Source organism: Anabrus simplex, chromosome 1, assembly GCF_040414725.1.
Source record: "Anabrus simplex isolate iqAnaSimp1 chromosome 1, ASM4041472v1, whole genome shotgun sequence".
NCBI classification, from domain to species: Eukaryota; Metazoa; Arthropoda; class Insecta; order Orthoptera; family Tettigoniidae; genus Anabrus; species Anabrus simplex.
The window spans coordinates 211,741,761-211,766,895 of record NC_090265.1 but is presented as its reverse complement, the minus strand read 5'-3'; the positions used below and the strand labels follow the sequence as shown (position 1 = coordinate 211,766,895).

Sequence of the window (25,135 nt, the reverse complement as noted above, 5' to 3'; positions counted from 1 at the left end):
AAGTTCTTACAAGATCTGAAGCAAGAGAAAGAAATTGTGAAGATCGCAGAAGGAATAGGCATTACCTGGCACTTCATCCCTCCATCTGCACGTTACAAATGGACACAAGAGCATCCTAATCTACGTCCTGGTGATCTTGTTTTCATCAAGGATGACAACCTGCCTCCTCTTCAATGGAGAAGAGGATTGGTGGAAAAGGTCCATCTCGGAGATGACGGTCTCGCCAGAGTAGCTACTGTCAACACCACTTCTGGTGCCATGATGCGTCCTATCAACAAGTTGTGTGTATTGCCAGAAACGAACTGGGAATGATCATCAAACTACAGTTTGCTTGAACATTATCAACGTATTGTTATAAAAATTGTGTTTGCCCTATTTTTGACTAGTGCATTTCTGTGTGCATATGTTCCATTTTATTATTTTTCTGCAAAAGGCCAATACCTTTTGGTGGGCCAGTATGTTAGGTAAATTTATTCCCTATAGTAGTCTTTGTCTTGTAGGTTGGCAGCTGTATAAAATGTGTACAGTCTCCGAAAACCTTAAAAAGTAGTTAGTGGGACGTAAAACAAATAACATTATTATTTATTATTAAAATGTGTACATTATTAAAAATACAAGATGTCGGAAAGCTTAGTTCACATTCATTATAATCTCTTCGTATTGAATAGGTGGATATTAAAAAAAAAAACGTGTAAAATACTTTGTATTTACCCCCACCAAGCCGTTCAACTTATCACGCCCCTGTTCTCCCTCCAATACATACAACTCCTCTCCAAGCACCAATCACAGGCCCACAGCCCCGCCTTCTCAGGTCCACTCCCCTCCACCAAGACGTCACACGTACAACACGAGGAGTAAGACGTTAGTGACAGCCAGTGCTTCAAAAACCTCTTAGCAATAAGTTAACAGCCCATCAACATTAAAGGTAAGCTTTAACTCCACATCCTCCAACACATTCAGTCTTTCTCTTTCCATGTCGTTATTTCACTCAACTAATTAAGGACTTATCCTTCCTTTCAGGTTTTCACATACGTAAAACAGCTCAACATTAATCACATAGCACAACGTTTTGACTGTCACCCATTCAACTACTAATAAAACGACATCCCATACTCCAGCAACTGAAACACACCGTTTAAACTTCAAAATATTAGTCAAATGGAAGATATTAACGAAACTTCAACCGCCCTCATTCAAGCCATTAGTTCAACTGTTCTAACATAGGCTCATTTTAAGTCAAATATCAACTGTTGTTAACATGCACTAGGCACTCCGTCTCATAGAGAGTGTCCAACGGAGTTGAATAGCCCATGGATACTTCAGCGAACTAACTTATTTGGGTCTAAAATATAATCACTCAACTTACGACATCTAGGTTGAATAACGACGTAATGCAACACTTTCACATTGAGCTGTTTATAAATCACATACAAACTTTCACATCTTGATGCTAATTCCATTAGACTACATCATGAACGTAATATAAAGATCAAATTTAAGTGAAATTAGCATGAATTTGGAATGCTTTTCCACATCATTTCACATGTAAAATACGTGTATAGTGTTTGTAATTGTATGTATTCTGTATTCATTCCCAATATTTGTATATACATTTTAAACTGTCTTCGAACTGGAGCATCGCATAAGATTTTAAACTATCACTATTGTCATTTATTAAACATATGACAGCCTTGTTTAAGTGAAAATTCACAAGTATGTGCAACATATTTTTAATCAATTTGATATTTTGTTAATGATAAGATATTGTAAAGTTTTATAATGTATTCAATTATGCAACATGTTTTACAATTTTCTAACCAGACGTCTGGTAGAACTTTGAGGTATTGATGTGACTGATGATGCCCCACAATAGGGGCGAAACATGTCTCAACTACTTTAATGATGTTTAACTAACACGTTAGTTAACTCTTGTACTGTATTGAATAGGTTGAAGTTAAAATAAATTTCTTACATTTATTAGTGTGGTTCAAACCCACTATCTGCCGAATGCAAGCTAATAGCTACATGACTCAAACTGCGCAGCCACTTGCTTGGTTTCATACATTTTCATGTCTGTGAATGGCACATTGAAACATTTTTATAATCACTCACCAAATCATGAGGGATATGTGGAAAAAAGTATGATCAGTATTAAACCAAATTATGAGAAGTATCCATAATTGTCACCCACCTAAATAGTGGCCACTGCAGTACAGTCTCAGCTTTAAAAATGTAACATTCTCAATTCTGAAAAATACACAATATGCTATGAATGTGTCACCAAAGTGAACAGAGAGCACTTTTTAATACCACAGGAAAATAATCTAAACAGAGCATTTTGGAAAGAAGCACAAATCAGTATGTATTTTCATTTGCTTAAAGATAGTATCAACATTCAAATCATTTAATGAAACAAACAGATGAATCAAATTTGAAGATTTCAACATAAAAATTCATTTTTAACAATCCGAGTAAATGGGAAAAATACTGGAAATACATTTGCAGGTGTAAAATACAAATTAAGTAATTCACTTATAGTGATCCAGAAAGATGTTAACCTTCCCCTGCCCATATTTAAATGCATGTTATCCTTAGAAAGAAATGAATTCTTTTTAGCTATCATCCTGAAAGTACAGACATTTATTTAAAAAAAAATATGTTGTACAAAAATATACTAATGCATACCATGGAAGCTGAGTGCCTCCCGTCCATAGTGTAGAAAAGCATATTTGTACTTCATCGTAAACCAACTATCAGCAGATAGGTGAATATAGCTGACTATTTCTAGCATGTGCACTATGTAGAGACCATAGATATTAGTTTCCTTCTTTTAAAACGTACGCAGGCTCAATTAGAAACACACAAGGCAGTATGGGCAGAAAGCGCTCAGCTTCCATGGTAATATTACGCTATGGGTGGGAGAGGGTTAAGCAACACAAAGTGTACAAAGAGGTTCAGACAAAATAACATCTGCTAACAGGTTATAATACAGTAACTTTTGCCTAAAACAGAATTTCATAAACAAACTGATCATGAAAAATCTATGCAAACATTTTCCTTCAAGTTATTTTCAAGTATATACAAGATATTTAATTATATAGTAGCAGTCATATATTCTGGAAATTTAATGCTGCACAACATAAGGATATAATTAATTACCTCTTTGTTCTTGGCTTTTGTGCTTAAAAAACACACAATAAAGAGGTCTTTATGAATTTAGCATTATACATTGTCACAGGAGTCATCTTATCAAAAAGTCAAGGTGGCTTTAAAACAAAACACATTGTCACAGGAGTCATCTTATCAAAAAGTCAAGGTGGCTTTAAAACAAAACAGTTCCGCATCGGAAAGTCGTGATATTCAGAAACAAGACTTCCAATTCTGGAGAACCACATGGCTCTGGTGAGTAAAGGTGACCAAGTACAGAAATAACCACTCTGTTCCACTCAGTGGTGAGGTTACAAATAGTAGAAGATTTCTTACGCTCCTCCTAGGGCTTTCATGGCCTGTACAATGACGGCTTTGCTCTGTTCCCTTATGAAATAGATTTTTTATTTCAAGTAGTATGACACCTACTGCAGTTCAGTCTGACACCTTCATCTTGAGATACTGAGTTTCTAATAGTAGGCTGTGGGTCTAGTGCACAACATGAGAAGCACTAATTGTTGAAAAAGTTGAATGTAGTCATTTATACATCTTGCTTTGAACTGTGAGTTTCAAACTAATAGAACCCGATTCTAGATTAAAATAAATGCAGGAAGTTATAATCTACTTTCCAGCGAAAGTACAATAATGAACATATGTAAACTGCTCGTAAGATATCATACTATTATGCTCTACACTAGAGTGACCCAAAGTTAAATATAAGTGTAAAAGACCATCCATCAAATTCTCAGGTTAATTGTTTTTTGGAAGAATGGCAACCAAAAGGATACATGAGTGTAAATTTACTTTGGCAACAGATGACATAATAAATTGGTATCAACTGATAAATCACACCAACTGAATTCATCTTCCATGCCACATTTTAAGTTTGTGTAATGAATGGAATTATTGCAATTGTTGCTATAATATAAATACTATGAAGATTCATCTCACTCATCTCATCTCACTTCATACCTGACCCCGTAGAGAAACAAGACAAGGGTTGAATACACAATAATTTCTTTCATAATAACCATTTGGCTTATACTTAAGATACATGTCATGTGCAGTTTCAATCAAATAAAATGTAAGATATTCTCCTTTCAAAGCTTTTCTAGCAAGCAAATTACTCTGCAAGCCATATGAAGAAGGCATGGGGATAGATGCTTGTATCATCATTTGATAGTGACATCACTGTATCTTTGAAACTACAGGACTAAGGTACACAGACAACACTATTAATCTTAGCATCACTTATTCATCACAGACTACTTTCGTACTTTGTCAAAGAGTACTCCTTCAAGGGCTAATAATCACACTACTTTGCCTCTTAAAACAAAAACAACAATCACCTCCACCACCACTACTCCTTTTTGGAACAAAAATAGCAATCTCTAGTAATGAAATAAACATACATTATTACAACAAAATTCTACCCAATTGAGCCATATTTATTGAACTGATGAGTTATAATCTTAACAGCTTGATAATACTTAGAAAAGGCTGTAGGGAATAACTTCTTTTAATCTTTTCATTGATGTGAGCCTCGATTGAGGCTAAAACAATTTGTGCTGTCGGTGCTGTGCACTGCAGAAGCACAAGAAGAACGTGCCCTCCATGCTATAAAAGCCGCTATAGTGGCTTGCGGCCCCTTCCACTTTGCTTGCTGTAAACCACAAAAGAGGTGTTAAGTTGTCACATCTATCAGTGTAAATAATAATCTGCTACCTTGTTTGATATGTCATAGGACTCACATCTCCAGTATTCACCACTCTTTTCACCCTTGGTTATGCGAATGTTGACTGTCTGCATGTGTGAAAGAGAGAGAGAGAGTGTGCGTGTTCCACATATGAAATGAATGGACATGTTTGTACATATTAATATACTTGTATATTAATTAATTTGGAGAGTTATTGAGGGCTGAAGAAAATTCAGTTTGCTGTTGCCCAATTCTGGGCAAAGATTATGTCATTTTCTTCCCTTAGTGATGGAATTGCCGACCCCGGGGTGTAGAGGTAGCGTGCCTGCCTCTTACCCGGAGGCCCCGGGTTCGATTCCCAGCCAGGTCAGGGATTTGTACCTGGACCTGAGGGCTGGTTTGAGGTCAACTCAGCCTACGTGATTAGAATTGAGGAGCTATCTGATGGTGAGACAGTGGCCCCGGTCTAGAAAGCCAAGAATAATGGCCGAGAAGATTCGTTGTGCTGACCACACAACACCTTGTAATCTGCAGGCCTTCAGGCTGAGCAGCAGTCGCTTAGTAGGCCAAGGCCCTTCAAGGGCTGTAGTGCCATGGGGTTTGGGTTTTAATGATGGAATTAATTGTTCTTTTATAATACATATTCCATTATTTTATACAATTATGTCATGCTAAGATTTGTAGAGCTTCTGATTCAAGTAAATAAAATTATAATTAATTGTAAAAACATGCATAATTATCATACACAACATAAAATTAACATATCTTTTTCTGCATGTTTCTCTTCAAAATTTGCCACTTCTACAAAGAAACTATGTTCTAGTGAAAGAAACTATATTCTAGTGACATGAAAATTCATCGGACAGTGGTACATGATTAAGGATGCATGAAAAAGTTTTCTGCACAGCACCTCCTTCTCTTGCTCTACTTTTGTGCAAGCAGTAAGTTCCCGAATTCACAGCACCACTAATTACAACACCTGGCTTACTTGTCACCAGTGAAAAGGTTAAAGTACTGTATTCATTATCTAAGGTGAAAGAGATGAGTATGTTAATGCACTTGTCCAAAGAAAGGGGGATTCAGTTTGAAGTCCTGAGGAGAGTTTTGTTTTAGAACTTTAAAACTTGTTGGAGTAAAGCTCTGATGATTTTAAAAGAAATCAGCTACTAAATTAAAAATTTCTTCTCTCTCTCTCCTACTGATCACCAGAAATTATAGTAGAGTCAACCCCCTATTATCACCACCTGATATACTAACATCTCCAGTTATTGCTGCCAATGAGCATGTTGTATGGATTGATAAAAAATAAGACAAAAGAAAAATCTATACAAAACAAGTGAAAAAAAAGAGAGTGGAAATGTAATGGCAGGCCCAGAGGAGATAAAGAATAGGTGGGAAAATTACTTCAATAAACCCCTGAATATGAGAAATGATGCAGAGGTAGAAATGGCTGTTAAACAAATGAAAACAGAAAAAGCAGCAGGGATGGATGAAATGATACATACAGCAGGACCTATTAGTCTACATCACTTATTAAGGCTGCTACGGTGTATAGGGAGGAAAAATTATCTGATGATTGGTGTAAGTGTGTAATAATACCAGTATTTAAGAAAGGTGATAAGAAGGTATGTGACAGTTATAGAGGAATTACACTGTTGTCACAAGTAGCCAAAATATATGAAAGAATAACAGAAAGGAGGATGAGAGGAATGGTGGAAAGAAATTTAGAAGAAGAGCAGTATGGCTTTCGACAGGACAGGTCTACGATAGACCCTATATTTATCACAGGTAATAAATTTCATATTATTCTGTATTGAAGAGCAATATAATGTGAAACAAAAGCTAAAGGTTTCCACCTATTCAATACTATTTATTGTAACCTTAAAAAAGTTACATATATTTGATGAAACTGGTTTTGGTCTTACTAGAGACCATCATCAGTCAAAATCAATAAAGTTAAGGCAAGACATGAATTAGAGATAAAATTTATGAAGCAAGCATGTGTTACTGATATTTAGTGCAAGTCAAGTAAAGATTTGGATGTTAAACATTCATCGCGATCACACATCTTGTGTAAGTTCTCAGTTTTCTTCCGATTTAAAGAATGCACTTCACAGAAGACCAGGTGAAACATTTAAAATACTAGCACTTGAAGAACCTTCTTGAATTCAGTTCAACTGAACTGGTTGTTGAATGCTTCAAATATTTGGGAAGCAAAATAATGCAAGATGCAAGGTTGGATAAGGAGATCAGCAGAAGCATACAAGTGGGAAATACATTCTACCAGAATGTAAGGAACTTGGTGTGGAACAGAGAAGTTCCTATGAAATGTAAAGAGATAATGTACAAGATGTACTATACCCCTATATTAATATATGCATCAGACACTTGGACATTGACAGCAAGAGATGAGAGTAAAATTCAGGCTAGTGAGATGAAGTTCCTGAGGAGTATGGTAGGGAAGATAAGGAGAGGCAGAGTAAGAAATGTTGAGTTCAGAAAAGAAAGAGGGGTAGAAAAACTGCATGATAGAATGGAGAAGAATAAAGTGAGATGATATGGACATGTTATGAGGATGGAGGAGGGAGGGATACCAAAAAAAGTGTTGGAGGCTAACAAGGGGAGGTCATGATGTCCACTTCACAAATTTTGTTCAAATTTTGTAGGTTGGTAGTACTACATCACAAAAACACACTTGCAAAGTAGCAGTGCGGAACTCTAAAAAATTTTCAAAAAAAGCGATTTTGAAAATGTCAAAAAAAGCTAAGAGAGGTTTAGCATGCCAGGTACCATCAAGCGAGACAGTGTGGCACGGTGGTCGAGTGGTTAAGGTTCTCCACTTTAGTTATGAAGATGGCGAATTTGAGTCTCACTGCTACCAGCTCTTTACCCCACTCTTCCCTCTTTTTTTTTTTTTTTCATCTATTAAAATTTTATTTTGTTCTCTTACTGTTAAAATAGATTTAAACATTTTCTTTCCCAGTAATTCGGCTTCTTCTTTAATCTCTACAGAGTCACCAGGATCCAGTTATCAATTTATATAAAGAAGGTGCTCGACGTAAGCCATGGCCCTTTTCAATTGTTTATTTATTGCTTGCACTTTGCGTAGCTTCACATTCAAAAACACTTTCATTCAAACGTAATTCAACATGTGATATCTAAATGCCGATTGAACTTATGATAATCACGTCTGGTTACATGCACACAATGCAGTCAGACAGTGACTAACTGCTACTCTCATTCACAACACAAGGAAAAAGGAGATCAGGAAATGTCAGGAAAAAAGTTGAAACGAGCGTGACTCAAACTCGCCATCTTCGTAACTGAAGTGGAGAACCTTAACCAATCAACCTATGCACCACAGTCTCTCGCTTGATGGTATCTGGCATGCTAAAGCTCTCGTAGCTTTTCTCAACATTTCCAAAATCGCTTTTCTCGGAAATGTTTGAGAATTCCGCGCTACTACTTTGCCAGTGTGTTTTTGTGATGTAGTACTAACAACCTACAAAATTTGAACAAAATCGGTGATGCAGACATCGTGACCTCCCCTTGTAAGATAGAGGGATAGAGGTCAAGAGGGAGGAGGCCCAGAACAAGATGGGTAGACTCTGTCAAGAACAGTATAAGAAAAAGATTACTCAAATGGAAGACAATTACTGAAGAAGAGTGGAGGAAGGAGAGGCAATGGTGAAGTACCATCAATACACAGACCTGTCCTTGTTTAGTCAAAGCTACAGCAGCTTATATACCTAATATCGTTCAATACAGGTTAGAGTTTAGTTTTACACATTTTACAGTTACATGGAGATGATTATCATCATCATCATCATCATCATCATCATCATCATCATCATCATACCATACACCTTTATCATAGACTGATATGTTCACCAGCATTGTCTGCAAGCCTCTGTGAATTTACTAAACACCTCCACAATCCTCTATTTCTAACCAGCTCTGTGGTCTCATCTAGTTCCGTACCTCTTATCTCTAAATCATAAGCAAATGAGTCTAACCATCGTAATCGTGGTCTCCTTTTACTTCTCTTACCCTACATGACAAGTCCATTATTAGCAGCAGCAGTAGTAGTAGCAGTAGTAATAATAATAATAGTAGTAGTAGTAGTAGTAGTAGCAGCAGCAGCAGCAGCAACAGCAGCAGTAGTAGTAGAAGTAATTACAGTTAGTGTTTTTATGCCCCACTAATTACTTTTATGGTTTTTGGACATACTGATGTGCTGGAATTTTGAATTTTGTTCCTTTATGTGCTAATAAATCCATCAACATAAGGCTCGCACATTTGAGCACCTTTAAATACCACTGGACTGAACTGGGATTAAACCCACCAAAAACCCAGTGTTCTACTGCTTGAACCATTCAGTCTGTCTTCTTCATCAATAGCATGAATCATTTTTTAAAAGACATGAGATAGCATAGTGGAATTCAGTGTCACAATCTTGCACTCCAGCTCCTTGGAACTTAACATGAAGTCCAGCAAGTATAGTATGGAAATCAGTTTTTCCAAGACTAACGAGGTTAGCAAGAAACCTCATAAAGTTGCCCACGTACTAGGAAATATGAAATTCAAGCAGGTGGATCATTTCAAGTAGTTAGGATGTGATTCCTACAGGAGTACAGCAAAATGAACAATGGAACCAAAGTGTAGGAAGGTGAAAGCTGCATCTTCACATGTGAGATCAATGTCATTTGTTTTAAGAAGGAAGAATGTTTGCAGATCAAAGAGTACATCTATAACTAATACCTTTTACCTTCATTACCATACTCAGCACAAATTAGGTAAAATTTAATTCATGTTATTAAAATAAATGTTTAAATTTATTGATTAGTGAATTGGGTTGCAGTGAGAATCGAGGTCAAGTTTGCTGTGTGAGAGTAAAGCTAGAAAAGGAGGACTCTGGATACCTAGAAGTAAAACATCTTGTGTGCAACTGTGACCTCTGATTTGCAACTCGCTAGTATGTCGTGAAGTGTTGTGTGTTATTGGTGCTACTTTACAGTGTAAAAAACCAACCCAAATCCCATGGCGCAACAGCCCCGAAGGGTCTTGGCCTACTAAGTGACCGCTGCTCAGCCCAAAGGCCTGCAGACTATGAGGTGTCATGTGGGCAGCACGACAAATCCTCTCGGCCGCTATTCTTGGCTTGCTAGACCGAGGCCCCCATCTCACTATCAGATAGCTCCTCAATTGTAATATCGTAGGCTGAATGAACCTAGAACCAGCCCTCAGATCCAGGTAAAAATCCATGACCTGGCCAGGAATCAAACTCGGAGCCTCCAGGTAAGAGGCAGGCACACTACCCCTACACTGTGGGACAGGCGCAGTGTCATAAGATTAACAGTAAAGGCAATATCAATGAACCAACTACAGGTCTTAGAAAAGTGGAAGTATTGCAGAATGCTCAAATCCCTTGGGTAGACTGTATCGCCATTGAGGAGATATTACATAAAATAAATTTCATTGTAAAGTCCGTATTGTCGTACGCATTCTTCCCTTTCTTTCATTCTTATATCATAAGATACAAAAAACAATTACAATTACAATAATTCTTATTCTAGGGCCATCCACTGTATTTCTACATACGTCATACGATCAGATATTCCACCTAAGTTTTAATAAGAAATGTCAACTTTGAACCAATTAGACGATCTTTATATCATCTCTCTGGATTTCTTACACAGGCTCGTCGATCATCTTTTTTCTACTAGAAATAACATTGTGCACCTAATTATCAGCTTTTACCGACGGACCTGAATACTGCATGTCAACAGCACCCTCAAGAAGAATTTTAATACCAAGTAGTACTGTATCATCTCATGTGTGTAATTTTAAGTTTGTTCATCAACAACTTTTGAATGTTTGTGCTCGGAACAATCTAGAACAGCCTCACTATTTTAACTGACGTATTTGGCAACCCGATTTATTTCAATGTGTTATTCTGCCCTTGTCTTTTTTTTGGTGCTTTTTCTTGAATATTTTATGGCTGATGATATCTACAAGTTAGACGAAACATGTCCCGTCATATTTTAAATAATGTTGTTTAAATAATTAGACAATAAACTTTTGGTATTGTAAAGGTGGAATATTGACTTAACGTTAAAGTATTGAGGAGATACTCATTCAAAAAATCATGCAAAGTTTTAAACCTCACAAAATGCAGGAAGGGAGCCTATTTTGGTTGTATCTTATGGAATAAGAAATACAATCTGATACAAATGATCACAGAGAGCGAGACAGAAGGGAAATGTAGTCATGAGTGGTAAAGATTGTCCTGGGTGTGGGAACCTCCAACCACTGGTTTAACATCCACAAGAAAGTTAATGAAATGAAAGAAGCAAGAGTGATAGCTAGTCACCTTCGATGTGAAAAACAGCATTTGAAAGACAACAATTTTATAAAACTATTAAACAAAATCATAAGAGAAGGAGCACTGGAGATAAGCATACATATTGATAATCTATCATTCCACTTAAAAACTTCAAATGTTAAGATTATAATTTCAAATTAATATGGCATTTAAAAATAATCAATATTGGAGGAAAAATCTCCACTGTTAACACTCCATTATTATATACTCTTTGGCATTCATAATACATCAATAGTCTCACCCAACATATAATATTGTCAACTATGGAACTTTAAAAAAAAAGTTGAGTGGTTCATGCAAAATTTATGCTGATATAGCAGCCACTGCTATGCTGCATTGTATAAACTTTTCCAGGTTTATATTCACAATTATTACTGCACATACGAGAATAGATGGCTGAACATGTTACTACTAAAGTTGGGAACAGATAAGGAAACCAACTGCAATAAAAATCAGTATCAAAATCAATTCCTTAGCCAACTCCTTATCTACAACTCTCATTCTACTTCTCACCTCAAGAAGGGGTAGAACTACATGGAGCAGGTCAGGCACCATTAGACCCAAATCTCGCACCACCTGAAAGCATATTCAGTGTAAAAAATTATTCTTGTTTATATGTTTACAGTTGACAACAAATAAAATGAGTACAAAATCAATTTATGTTCCATTCATTGTTTCAAGCCACCAGAAAGAACATTTTCAATAACATCTTAAATACTACAGTATTATTCAAAATTAAGCAAATTCTTGTTTGTGTTTCACCTGCCTACTTGATGATACAGAAAGTATGTCAATGGATAACAGTACATGATAGAATACTTTACCACATCAGTACACAGACACCTCATCTTTCCTGACTTTATAGTTAGTGCACTGTGCTTGTAATCACAAGAACTAGCAGTCCAATGCTACCTTTCAGAACAAACTTTTGTTTGTGGTAAAAAAATTTAGCACAGAAAATGACTGCTATAGATCTTTGAGACAAGTATCCAGTCCAGAAACAATTCCTGTTCATATATGTTACATTGGACCACTCTTTCATTAGCTGGTTATTGACAAATGATGTAGGGTGGGCCACAAAAGAGTAGCCTGCACCCAGTAATAGTATGACAAGATGAACGAGCAAGTGGATTATTTTATTTACTTATGCACAAGTTATAACAGATGCTAAAAGTGGTCCCCAATCATGTCTATACTCCTTTGGGCATTCTGGAGCAAGTTGGCTGATACTGCTTGCAGCTCTTCAAGAGTGATGCTGCAGATAGTGTTTGTATTGTTTCTCTTGATCCTATTCAGCGTATCTGAAGTGTAGGCGTATGCATCCTACTTTAAATTTCCAGACAGATAAAACCTGTGTGAGAAAAAGTCGGGGGCACATGATATCCATAACCTCTTGCTCACAAATCGCTTCTCTGAAAACAGTTCATGAACCCATGCTAGTAATGTGTGGAATGTTGTCATATCTAGTTGGAAATAGCAGTACATTATTTTTTCTGGTGTTAGTTGGTCGTAAACATTTTCAAAGATGTCTGGGTAAACCATGGTATTTCACAGTCAATTCAAAGAAAATTAGGCCTATTATTCATGTTCCTGCCACCATCCACCAAACACCAATTTTCTGGTCATGAAGTGGTGTTTCATGAGTCAAGTGCCAAGTTTATAATCGTGCTACTTTACAGTATCAAACGACTGACACTAAAGGCAATGTCAATGAACCAGCTTCACGTCATTTGAAAAGTGGATGTTCAAGTATGGTACCTTCTTGTTGTTTGAGTCATCAGTTTATGGACTGGTTTGATGTAGCTTGCATGCCACCCTATCCTATGCTAACCTTTTCATTTCTACGTAACTGCTGCACCTACATCTGCTCTAATTTGCTTGTCATATTCATACCTTGGTCTTCCACTACCACTCTTACCAGCTACACATCCCCCCAAAACCAACTGTACAAGTCCTGGGTGTCTTAAGATGTGTCCTATCATTCTATCTCCTCTTCTCATCAAATTTAGCCAAACTGATCTCCTCTCACCAATTCGATTCAGTATCTCTTCATTCGTCATTTGATCTATCCATCCCACCTTCAGCATTCTTCTGTAACACCACACTTCAAAAGCTTATATTCTCTTTCTGAGCTAGTTATCATCCATATGTCACTTCCATACATTGCCACACTCCAGAGGAAAGTCTTCAAAAGCATCTAATTCCTATATCAATGTTCAAAGTGAACAAATTTCTTTTCTTAAGAAAGGCCTTCTTTGCTTGTGCTAGTCTGCATTTTATGTCCTCCTTACTTATACCATCGTCAGTTATTTCACTACCCAAGTAACAATATTCATCTACTTCCTTTAAGACTTCATTTCCTAATTTAATATTTCCTGCATTACCATACTTTCTTCAACTGCACAACATTAATTTTGTTTTGGACTTATTTATTTTCATCTTGTACTCCTTCCCCAAGACTGTCCATACCATTCAGCAATTTCTCCAGATCCTCTGCAGTTTCAGATAAAATAACATCATCAGCATTTTTCAGGGTTATGATTTTCTCTCCTTGGATTGTGATTCCCTTCCCGAATTCCTCTTTGATATCCTTTACTGCCTGTTCTATATAAACAATGAAATGGAAAGGGGACAAACTGCAACCTTCTCTCTCTCCTTTCTGGATTGCTGCTTTTTTTTCAAAGCCCTTAATTCTTATCACTGTGGACTAACTTTTATACAGATTGCAGATAATTCTTTGTTCTCGGTATCTGATCCCGATCACCTTCAAAATTTCAAATAGCTTGGTCCGATCAACATTATCAAATGCCTTTTGAAGATCTACGAATGCAATGTATGTGGACTTGTCCTTCTTAATTTGATCCTCTAAGATCAGATGTAAAGTCAGGATTGCTTCACATGTTCCTACATTTCTTCTGAAACAAATTGATCTTCTCCCAACTCAGTTTCAACTTGTCTTTCCATTCTTCCATAAATAATATGTGTTAAAATTCTGTAGGCATGAGATACTAAAATAATGGTGTGGTAGTTTTCACACTTGTCAACACTGGCCTTTTTGGGAATAGGTGTAATGACATTCTGCCAAAAATCGGATGGCACTTCTCCCGTCTCATATATATTACTAAATGGAAGACCCTCGATATGTTGATTTCTCTTAAGGCAATCAATAATTCAGAGGGAATGTCATTAATTCCAGATGCCTAGTTCCTATTTAGGTCTCTCAAAGCTCTGTCAAATTCTGACCTCAAAATTCGGTCTTTCATTTTATCAGGATCAACAACCTCTTCTGGTTCCATATCATCTCTGTCTTTACCTTGATACAACTGTTGGATATATTCCTGTCAACTTTCTGCCTTGTCTTCTTCCCCTAGAAGTGGTTTTCCATCTAATCTTTTAATATTCATACACCTAGTTTTCCTTTCTACAAAGATTTCCTTGATTTTCCTGTATGGAGCATCTACCTTTCCTAGGACTATACAACCTTCAACATCCTTGCATTTCTCCTTCAGCCATTCTTCCTTAGCAGTCCTGCACTTTCCATCCACTTTATTCCTTAATCACCCATATTCTTTTCTGCCCTCTTAATTTTTTTCATTCTTGTACTTTCATCGTTTATCAGTCAGGTCTAGTATCTCCTGAGTTATCCATTGATTCTTAGTTGATCTTTCCTTTGTTCCTAACATTTCTTCAGCAGCTCTTGATCTCATTCTTCACAACTTAACATTGTTTTATGTGCATGAAACACCAATTTCAGAAGATATAGTACTCTTCAGTAAACTGTAACTACAGATCCTGGTATTTGTTTCTCCGTATTCAGTGTGTGCTTGGCAAAATTTTACAGTTAACCTCAAAGGTTAACTTAAAACATTGCTGTTTAACCCAACATGGCCACCTCTAGTGACAGAGGTCAGCAAAATACAACAAACCCACAGAATAATGAGAACACTACCACCACTGATATAGATATTCAAGTTCCAAGTAACACAATGAACACACAGAATAATGTAAAAAAACTCCAATTCCGATCATATCAGACAAGAATCATCAAGTAACCCAACGAATACTGAAACTGTTTCTTCCTCAAAGTCAACCTATTCTGCAAAAATACAGACTTACTCTATGAAAGAACAAGCAATTATTATTGAATCCCATGATCGAATTAGTATCAGAGATTATGTAATAGCAATAGGAAAACCAATAAACCTTAATAACATTAGATTTGTATCACGTATATCAAATGGAAGAATATGTATTTTTCTCTCTAGTGAGACATGTTGAAGAACTAACTACTATGCACTCAAGGATATTTATAAATAACATTTCTTTAGAAATAAGGCCCCTTCTTACAAGAAACAAGAGGGTCACAATATCAAATGTTTGTCCTGTAATCCCAAATTATGTAATTGAAGAGGAAACAAGAAACAAGAGGATCGCAATATCAAATGTTTGTCCTGTAATCCTAAATTATGTAACTTAAGAGGAGCTACAAAAATCAGGCATTATGCTAATGTCAAAGATTTCTCCAATTAGAGCTGGATTATCAATTCCTGGATTCTCACACATACTCAGTTTTTGAAGATAAATGTACATTCAAGCTGAGGACTTGTGATAAGTTACCTGAGACTTTACAAGTTGAATAGGATGGAACAAATTATTATTGGATATACTTGTCTTCGGACTCACCCCACCTGTTTTCTATGCAAAACCGAGGGACATTTAACTAGACAATGTCCTAAAACTGATCCAGTAACTAGTAATAAATCTTCACTTGACCACGACAATCTTCCAGTTAGTAAGACTGATATCTCTGATACCCTCCAAACAGCAGTGAAACAAGAAAACCAGAAACTAGGCCTCAAAACAAAATTAACTCTGTTCCCCCACAAGCTGCAGCTGTTTCTTTTGATGATGATGATGATGATTATGATTATGATGATGTTGCTTATTGTTTAAAGGGGCCTAACATCTAAGGTCATCAGCCCCAGGTGTTTCTCAGCTACTCACTTTGGAAATAGCCTGTCAACCATTATTAAGCCAAACTCAAGTTCCATCCTCTCCAGTTGAAATTTCCAATGAGCTCACTCCATCTCCACCTTTAAACATTTCTCAGAATCTCGCAGAAATGCAACCCCACAGATCTAAAAGGCAAATATCACTAGCCAGAAGCGAAACAACCAATATAAATATCCTAGATACTGGCGAACCTAACCTGGCTACTGAATCTGCTACCCAGGAACAGGTGAACTATAGGTCCATTCGTCCTGTTAAGAAATCAAAGACAGAAATGAAAAACATAGCGGTAAGTGATATGTTCAAGTCAATTAAGCAAATTATGGATATTGAACTGAACTTCTTCCCCCTCAGTTACTTACAACTTCAAAGCTTCTTCAAAAACATTGTTGGGGTTACAGATATAACTATTGCATACAACTATATCCAAGACCTGGAGGGTCTAGCAAATGCACTTCAGAAGCTGAATCCTTACTATAATGACAAAGCCTTCAAAAACAGAAACACTTGAATAGTTAAAATGCTGCTAAAGGTCATTGGAAAAGATAGAGATGTGACAAATGACACTTCAATGACAGATTACACCAGTGATGCCTCCCTTCTAATGGCAACAGCAATAACACAGCTTTTCTTCATCTTAATGGTGTCTACAATACTTCAGTGGAACATTAACGGTTTTCGACTGCAGCTTGAGTATTCACAACTCCTAATTAGTAAATGCCAACGTGAAGTAATTTGTCTACAAGAAACAAACTTTCAAGATAACTTCATTTCCAATTTAAAACAGTTCAATGTACATCATAAAAATATAATTAATGCATGTCAGGCAAGTGGCAGAGTAGCAATTTACATGAAATCTAACCTCTATCAACAAGAAGTACCTTTAACCACCGATTTGGAAGATGTAGCAGTTGTAGTAAATTTACCATCAACCGTCTGTATTTGTAATGTCTATATTCCAAACAGGTATGATTTTCACAGTGATAGTTTGAGAAATCTAATATCCCAGTTACCTAAACCCTTCATATTGATGGGTGATTTGAACAGTAACAACAACTTGTGGGGCTCATATACGAATACAAGGGAAAGAGCAATAGAAATGTTACTGGATGAATTCGACGTGACGTTATTAAACTCGATGGGGCCTACTTACTACGACCTAGCTCATGGGACATACAGCAGTATAGACCTAACCATTTGCACACCTGACATATCTCATCTATTCAACTGGTTTGTTTATTCTACTCTGTATGGAAGTGACCATTTTCCTATTGTAATTAGTCATGGCAATTCTTCACCTAATTCTCAAACTTACCAAACAAAATGGAATATGGAAAAAGCTAATTGGCAAATGTTTTGAATGGTACAATATTACCAAGTGAATTCTCCAATAAGCATATTAATAACATAGTCCATGATTTCACAGAAGTAATAATCCAATCTGCAGATTCCGCTATCCCCAAAGAAACGATAGACTCTTCGAAAAAATGGCAACCTGGTGGAATATATCTTGCAAAGAGGCTATAAAAAATAAGAATCCTGCCTTTTATATTTACAACAGAAAGCCCACTCCTGAAAATAAATTATCAGAATATAGAGCAATAGCTTGCAAAGAAATTAAACAAAGTAAAACAAACTCTTGGCTGACATTTCTTTCCTCATTAACTGTCAAAACTCCACAAAAAAATCATGTGGGATAAAATTTAAAAAAACCATCCTAAAGTGGGCTAAGGACACAGGTTTCACGTTTTCAAAAACCAAAACCAAATGTATATTGTTCTCTAAAAGCAAACCTACAACTATGATAGTCCGCTCTCCAGTTCTTGGCTGCTAGGATTTTCAAATCAATCGATCACTTGAATGGTTGTGCATGCGAGACAGTGATTCATCTTTATGTCTGTTAGAAAAGATATAAGGGTTCATGTGTGACACTGATGACCGATCTTTGTAGGACTCCATTATCGATGGCAACTTCCTTTGATAAAATTTCATTTGCTCTGACTTGGATTCATTGATTCTGAAGAAAATTAAAAATGAAGAATTACTTGATTCAAGAACTGGAAAAAATCCAAAGAACTGACAATGTAAACATTGCTGGAATTACAATAGCAAAACGCCATTGGTCAGGAAATACCTTTGTGTTCCACATATGGTTGAATATTGCAAGCAGGTAATTTACTGCATTGAGTGGAAGCTGTTTAAAAACTCTCACCCTCACCAGGATTACTTGATTCAAGAACTGGAAAAAATCCAAAGAACTGACATTGGAAACAATGCTATTTATTGCTACCAGGAATAATGTGACACTGATGACTGATCCTTGAGGGACCCTATTATTGATGGCAACTTCCTTTGATAAAATGCCATTTGCTCTGACTTTGATTCGTCGATCCTGAAGAAAATTAAAAATGAAGTGCAACATGTGTCATAAGCTTTTCCAATATCTAAACAGACTGCAATGAGGAGCTGTTTGTTGAGGAACGCGTCCGAGATTTCGAAACAAATGATTCACCACCTGCAGTCAGAAAAAACAACTGAACCTATCATATGCTTTCATGATAGCAGCCATGAATGATTCACACATGAAACCTTATGTCTTTTCTAACAGAAATAAAGATAAATTCACTGTCTCACATGCACAACCATTGCCTTTCCATCTCAGGGTATCTAAATGCCTTAAAGATCAGACTAATAAATTTGTTTGTCAACAATTATTCAATGAGATTTGCAGCAGACACCCAAAGCACAGTCTAATTTATACCAATGGATCAAAGTGCAACAAAAGAAATGGTTGTGCCATAATATAACCTGATCACAGCATGCTCTTTAAACTGCCTGACTTCTACACTAACTTTTCTAATGAACTCTTTGCACTTAAACAAGTTATGTTAGATTCTACAAATAAACTATTCCAATTCATTTATAATTTGTTCTGACTCCAAAAGTGCATTAACTTCAATTAGAAACTCTTCATTGACCCACGTTCTCACAAAGGAAATTCAGTTCTTGTTTCAAAAAATCAAGAACGTAGAAAAACATGTTACCATAATGTGGATGCCTTCACACAGTGGAATCCAAGGTAATGAGTCTGCTGATCAGGCTGCGAAAGAAGCTACGAGATATCCACTGAGTGACCCAACAATACCTATAGTGCATAGCAACATGATCACACGTGTTAACATTTTTTATGCCAACAATGGAAGATGGACTGGCTGGCCACACCAAAAAGCAAACTCCGTGAAATAACATCCAGTTCCGTAATATGGTGCCAAGTTAAGAACAGCAGGCAAGATCAGGTTTAACGATTGAAGATAGCACACTCAAAGCTACTCCACAGTTATTTTCTAAGAAAAGAGCAACATCCCATCTGCAATGTATGTAACTCACCACTGACAATCAAGCATATAATTACTGAATGTCAACTGTACAATCAATGGCAAAAGGACCACAGTATTCCAAATCAGCTCCAAAAGGCATTGAACTCTCCTTCACTACGCTGCCAAATTATCAAATTTTTTAAAGATTCTTGTTTATATCACCAAATGTCTATATATAGATTATTTTTTCACAGGCTGTATGTTCAATGTTTGTTTATGTAAAATCTTATTTTTTTTTTACTTTTTACATTTAATGTAAGTGGAGATATGACCAACGAGTTAAATACAAAAAATAAAAAAACTTTTAACATATCTGGGGCAGAATCAATTGCCACAAACTTTACATCGTCATGGTCAGTTTCTAAGGTGTTCCACTGATGATTGCTTGCGAACACATTTTGCTGTTTGTGCCTTCTAGAAATGCACATTTTAACAAAAATACACTCATGTTCATAAAATCCAGAACACCTTGAAAGACTAGAGATAGGAAGTTCACATTCACAGAACAGGTGCATTTGTACGTTCTGAAAAATGATTAGCATTTGAACCATATCGGCCCTCAGGTTCAAGGCCCATATCGATATCTCGGCGCACCACCACCAACTGGTAAAATGTACCTGAAGCTCTTGTTGTTGCTATAAATGGAAGGTAATGGACCAGTGTGAATTTAGCAGAAGTGCAGGATGCCTCGCAGATGTATGCAAGAACTGTACCGTCAAAATGAGTCAGTTTGAAAGAGGGTGCATTATTGGCATAAGAGAATGTGATGCATCCATCCAGGAAATTGCTGCTTGTGTGGGACGAAGTGTGTCAGCAGTGCAACGGGTGTGTACACAATGGTTCACAGCAGGCCGTAGAACACTACAAGATGGGTATGGTCGCACCACCCAGACCACCCCTCGAGAAGATCGACACCTCATCCGAATGGCATTGCAGGACAGATCTGCATCCTCCTCGGCTCTGGCGCAACACTGAAACAGTGTAACACATCGTACACTATCAGGAGTGACAGTCCGTCACCGTTTATTATGGTCTGGGTTACTGATGCGTCGTCCATTTCTCCGCTTACCTTTGACTAATGTGCATAAACATGCTAGACTGCAATGGTGAATGGACACTGAGGTCAGGAATGGCAGAAGATAAGTGTTTTCAAACGAATCAAAGTTCTGTTTGTTTGAAAATGATGGCCGCATTTTGGTTCACCGCAGCGAGGGGGGAGAGGCATCACATTGACTGCATTAGTACAAAACATACAATGCCAACTCAAGGCCTTATGGTGTGGGGTGCTATTGGGTACAACCACAAATCACAGTTGGTGTGTGTCCAGGGGCACTGTGATCAGTTTGACCGACGTGAATGACATCCTGCGACCCGTAGCCATACCCTTTCTGCACGACACCCCAGAGGCCATATTTAAATGCGCAACCACATGTTGCTGCATGAACACATGTCTTCTTCTTGTCACAGGATGTCAGACTGTTGCCCTGACTGCCCGATCACCGGACTTGTCGCCAATCGAAAATGTGTGGGACATGGTGAAATCATGGGTGTGGTGCTGTGACCTAATGCCAGCCACCAAAGATGAACTGTGGAACCAGGTGAATTCAGCATGGATGGCTATATCCTAGGATACCATTCACGCCTTATACGCACCAATGCCATCACACATGGAACAAGTTATCAGTGCTCATGGAGGACCCAGTGCCTACCAGGCAACAGGACACATGCTGAACCTAGGTGACTGAAATGCTAATCGTTTTTGCAGAACATACTAATGAGCATGTCGTGTGAATATGAACTTGAACTTCCTATCTCTAGTCTTTCAAGATGTTCTGTTTTATATGAACATGAGTGTACTTCCTGTTCAGATACTTGTACTGTGCGAGTTTTAATTAGATTCCAAACACAGTCGTTAACTCTGTCACAGATTAATACTAAATCTATTTCTCCTTCCAAAGACTGTTTTATATTGGCTAGTATTTTGTTTTTTCAGAGTGGGATATGCTGTTTCCTTAGATGGTTGGATATAGAAAGTTCTACGGATAAAAAAAGGTCAGAAAAGAAAACAGAAAATCATAGGTCAGGCAGCCTCAACTCAATGCCCTATGATATCGTAACGGAGTTGATATTCTGGAGTGGGCAATGTGCTGACGACAAGGTAAGCAGTGCAGGCCCATTGTATTTAGGATAATTGCAATACCTGTCAATCAGGAACAATAACTTATAGAATAAAGAGTCTGAAAAGTTATTGCCTAAAATATATACTGAAATATCTCCTGAAATGAAGTATCTTTCAACTAGCAATAAATGTAAACTTAAAACTAAGGACATTCTTGTTTCAGTCCAACTTAATCTATAAAATTTTCTGTTAGTTACTAAATAAAAACACGTAATCATTTTTTTGGTCATGTTAGGCTATACGTAATTCAGTTTCTTTCAATTTTGTTCTAGTGTTTTATTTAGATTATTATGAGTATTATTGCAATAGTTTTTATTTTAAATTCCATTGTATCTTACTGATTTCTCGCACATCTTGAAAGTTTTACAATTTTATCACTTGCATATTATGCTTATGTCCAATGTGACCTTTCATTGGGGCCTTTCATGAATGAATGAATGAATATATATATAATAAGAGTATTGTCTGTACATTACTCAGAATTTTAAAAAATGGTATTTCTGTATCGGTCGTGTCCATTGTAAGAAGGAAATGCTATTTTTAATTTTCTGTCATCTCTGTCTGTCAGTCTGTACCTGTCTGTACGTACATGCATCACAAAATAAATGGCAGAACAGAATTTAATGAAAATCAGTATGTAAAGTCAGGGAATAAGGCACTATACTTTGGCCCCGTTTATTCAATCTCAGTTAAAAGAACAATAACATGCTGTTTGTTAACATAACATTAAAAATTTAGCAGCATGTTAAGATTCTTGCGTTCATCCAAACATTTCCTGGGAATTGTTAGCTAACACGGTGTTAACTCTCACAAGTCACGATTAGTGAGAATCTACAAGGCAGTGGCAGAACCAAACAGTTTGTGAACGCGCGTCGATGTGCTTTTTTTTGTTTTTGTTCCTTTATTTTAAAAATTTCGGCTTTTGGTCTTAACGACCATGTTCAAACAAGGAATGGTGAAATGTGCAGAAGATACATTTGGTAGAGTATCAGGGAAAAAGGAGGAAAAGGAGACACCCTGGTGGAATAACAAAGTAATGGATGCAGTGAAAAAGAATAAGCATGGAGGAGCTGGATATGAGGCAGAAATACAGAGAGTATGCAGAAGTATCATGAAGCAAAGAAAGCATGTCAGAAGACTGTACAGGAAGAAGAACAGAAGTGCCAGGTAAACTTCACAGAAACCTTGCAAGAGGATGTTAAAGGAAGTAGGAAAATGTTGTATGGATTGGTGAACAGCAAATTAAACAGGAGAGAAGATACAAAATTTGTAAGAACAGATACAGAACAAATTTTGACATAAAGGATATTCTCCAGTAATGGGAGGAGTATTTTGCTAAATAACTTAATATCAAATTCATAGAACTGGAGGAAGAGGGTGAACATAAAGAAGAAAAGGTGGAAGAAAACAAAAATGAAGATATAGCAATGTTGGAAATAGAAAGAGCTACTGTGAATAAAAAGTTTAAAAGAGGCAAAGCATGTGTGGAAGATGTGGCTACAGAGGTGATAAAGGCAGCAGGACCAGTAGGGTTACAATGGATATATAGATTATTTCAAATGATGTCGAAAAAAAAGAAAAAAAAGAAAGAAAAAAAAAAAGAAAAAAAAGAAATGTCAGAAGAATGGAGAAAGGGTCTGATAATCCCAGTACTCAAGAAGGGTGATAAGAAAGAATGTAGCAACTATAGGGGAATCATCCTCATTTTACATGTAGCAAAGATCTTTGAGAGAACATTAGAGTGAAGACTGAAGATGAATAAAGAAAGTACAAATGATCAAAGCCATGTATGTAAAGTAAGTAGTGTAAAGACTAAGATATGGCAGACAGACTGGTTCAATGTAGAAACACAACTTTGACAAGAAAATGTATTATCCTCTCTATGCTTCATCACAGTCATGGATGAAATCAAAAAGAGTGTACAACAAAAAATGGGAAGCGAAGAGACAAAGGCCTCACTCTTTGCAGATGACCTAGTAATATGGGGAGGAGATGAAATGGAAGTACAAGAACAAATTACTGTGTGGAAGCGGGAGATAGAGGAATATGAAGTGAAGTGTGAAGAAGAGCAAGACAGTAGTGATGATGGGAGGTAATACAGAAGGAAGAGGGAATATTGTAAATGGACGACAATCAGAAATTGTGAAAAGCTTCAAATATTTGTGGAATATACTTGCAGAGATAGGAAAATAAATGAAAAAATTGGAAAGAGATTCAACAAGCCAATGGGTTTTACCAATGTGCAAGAGGTATAGTGTGGAACTGGGATGTCCCAGAGAAATGCAAGAAAATTCTGTACTCAATGTATTTATTACACACCAATTTTGATATACATGGTGGGCACATGGACAACAACAAAACATGATGAAAGCAGAATCCAAGCAGCCTAGGTGAAATTCTTTAGAGGATTAATTGGGAAGGCACGAAGGTCGAGAAAGAAGTGGATGGATATGGTGAAGGGGAGTGAGTGGTGGAGAGAGAAAAAATAGTGGAGGTCCTTGATTTCCAACCCAGAAGACTAGAAACAGGAAATGTAAAAGTTGATTAAAAAAAAGGAAATATGTCCATTTAGGGGTGATACATAAAATTCAATCAGTAATGATTTTTAACTTACCCCTTGAAAACTAAACTGACATGTTTTTCCTCAATAAGAACTCCAAAACCCCAAAATAAGATCCATTATATTTACTCAAGGTGGGTAGGTTTGAAATTAACATACTGTATATTAGAGGCATATAAAATCAACATATTGCAAACAAAATAGGTATTTTCAGTATGAACCAAAATAATTATTTTTATTATTGCTATTATGCTATTATGGTTGTGGCATCATACACAATCATTAACCTGGCTCAAGGGAGATACGGTCATCTTCCCTATTCTTCACTTGAGTAATTCTTGTTTGGCGCATCCACATTGCGGGGGGTGGGTATCCTCCACACCAGTAGGCTGGTGTGAAGGAGAGCTAAGTTCAAGCAGGGACCCAGTCTCACAGGGTATAACATGGAACCCATGCCCAGGGTTGCGGGTGAAGAACTTAACAGCATCTTAGGGAAAGAAGAAGACTTTCGGAATGGTGAAGAGAAAATTAGAAAAGGGAAATTAGAAAATTAGAAGAGGAAACAACTGCCTTGTGGAGAAGAGGGATCTTGAAAGGCTAAGAGAGTAAACCCCACAAGAAAATCTTAATATGCAATAGGCTTAGCTGGTCAGCAGATGAGTAAATTTGTATTTGCTTTCAACTATAATACAAGCCTCGGATGGAAGTTTAAAAATGGAAATGGAATTGACAAGTCTCTGACTACAGTTGCACAGTATGATGGTAATGCTGATATTCGTGC

At 36.9% G+C, this 25,135-nt stretch overlaps 1 protein-coding gene across 1 annotated transcript in view; it reads right to left on the bottom strand.

Moving 5' to 3' along the window:
• Positions 1-11,639: 11,639 nt before the first annotated feature.
• LOC136864027 (uncharacterized) overlaps positions 11,640-25,135 on the bottom strand; it is a 160,296-nt gene continuing 146,800 nt past the window's right edge. The window contains exon 4 of the mRNA XM_067140542.2: positions 11,640-11,804. Coding sequence (XP_066996643.1) covers positions 11,640-11,804 — 165 coding nt within the window. The remainder of the gene's footprint in view (positions 11,805-25,135) is intronic.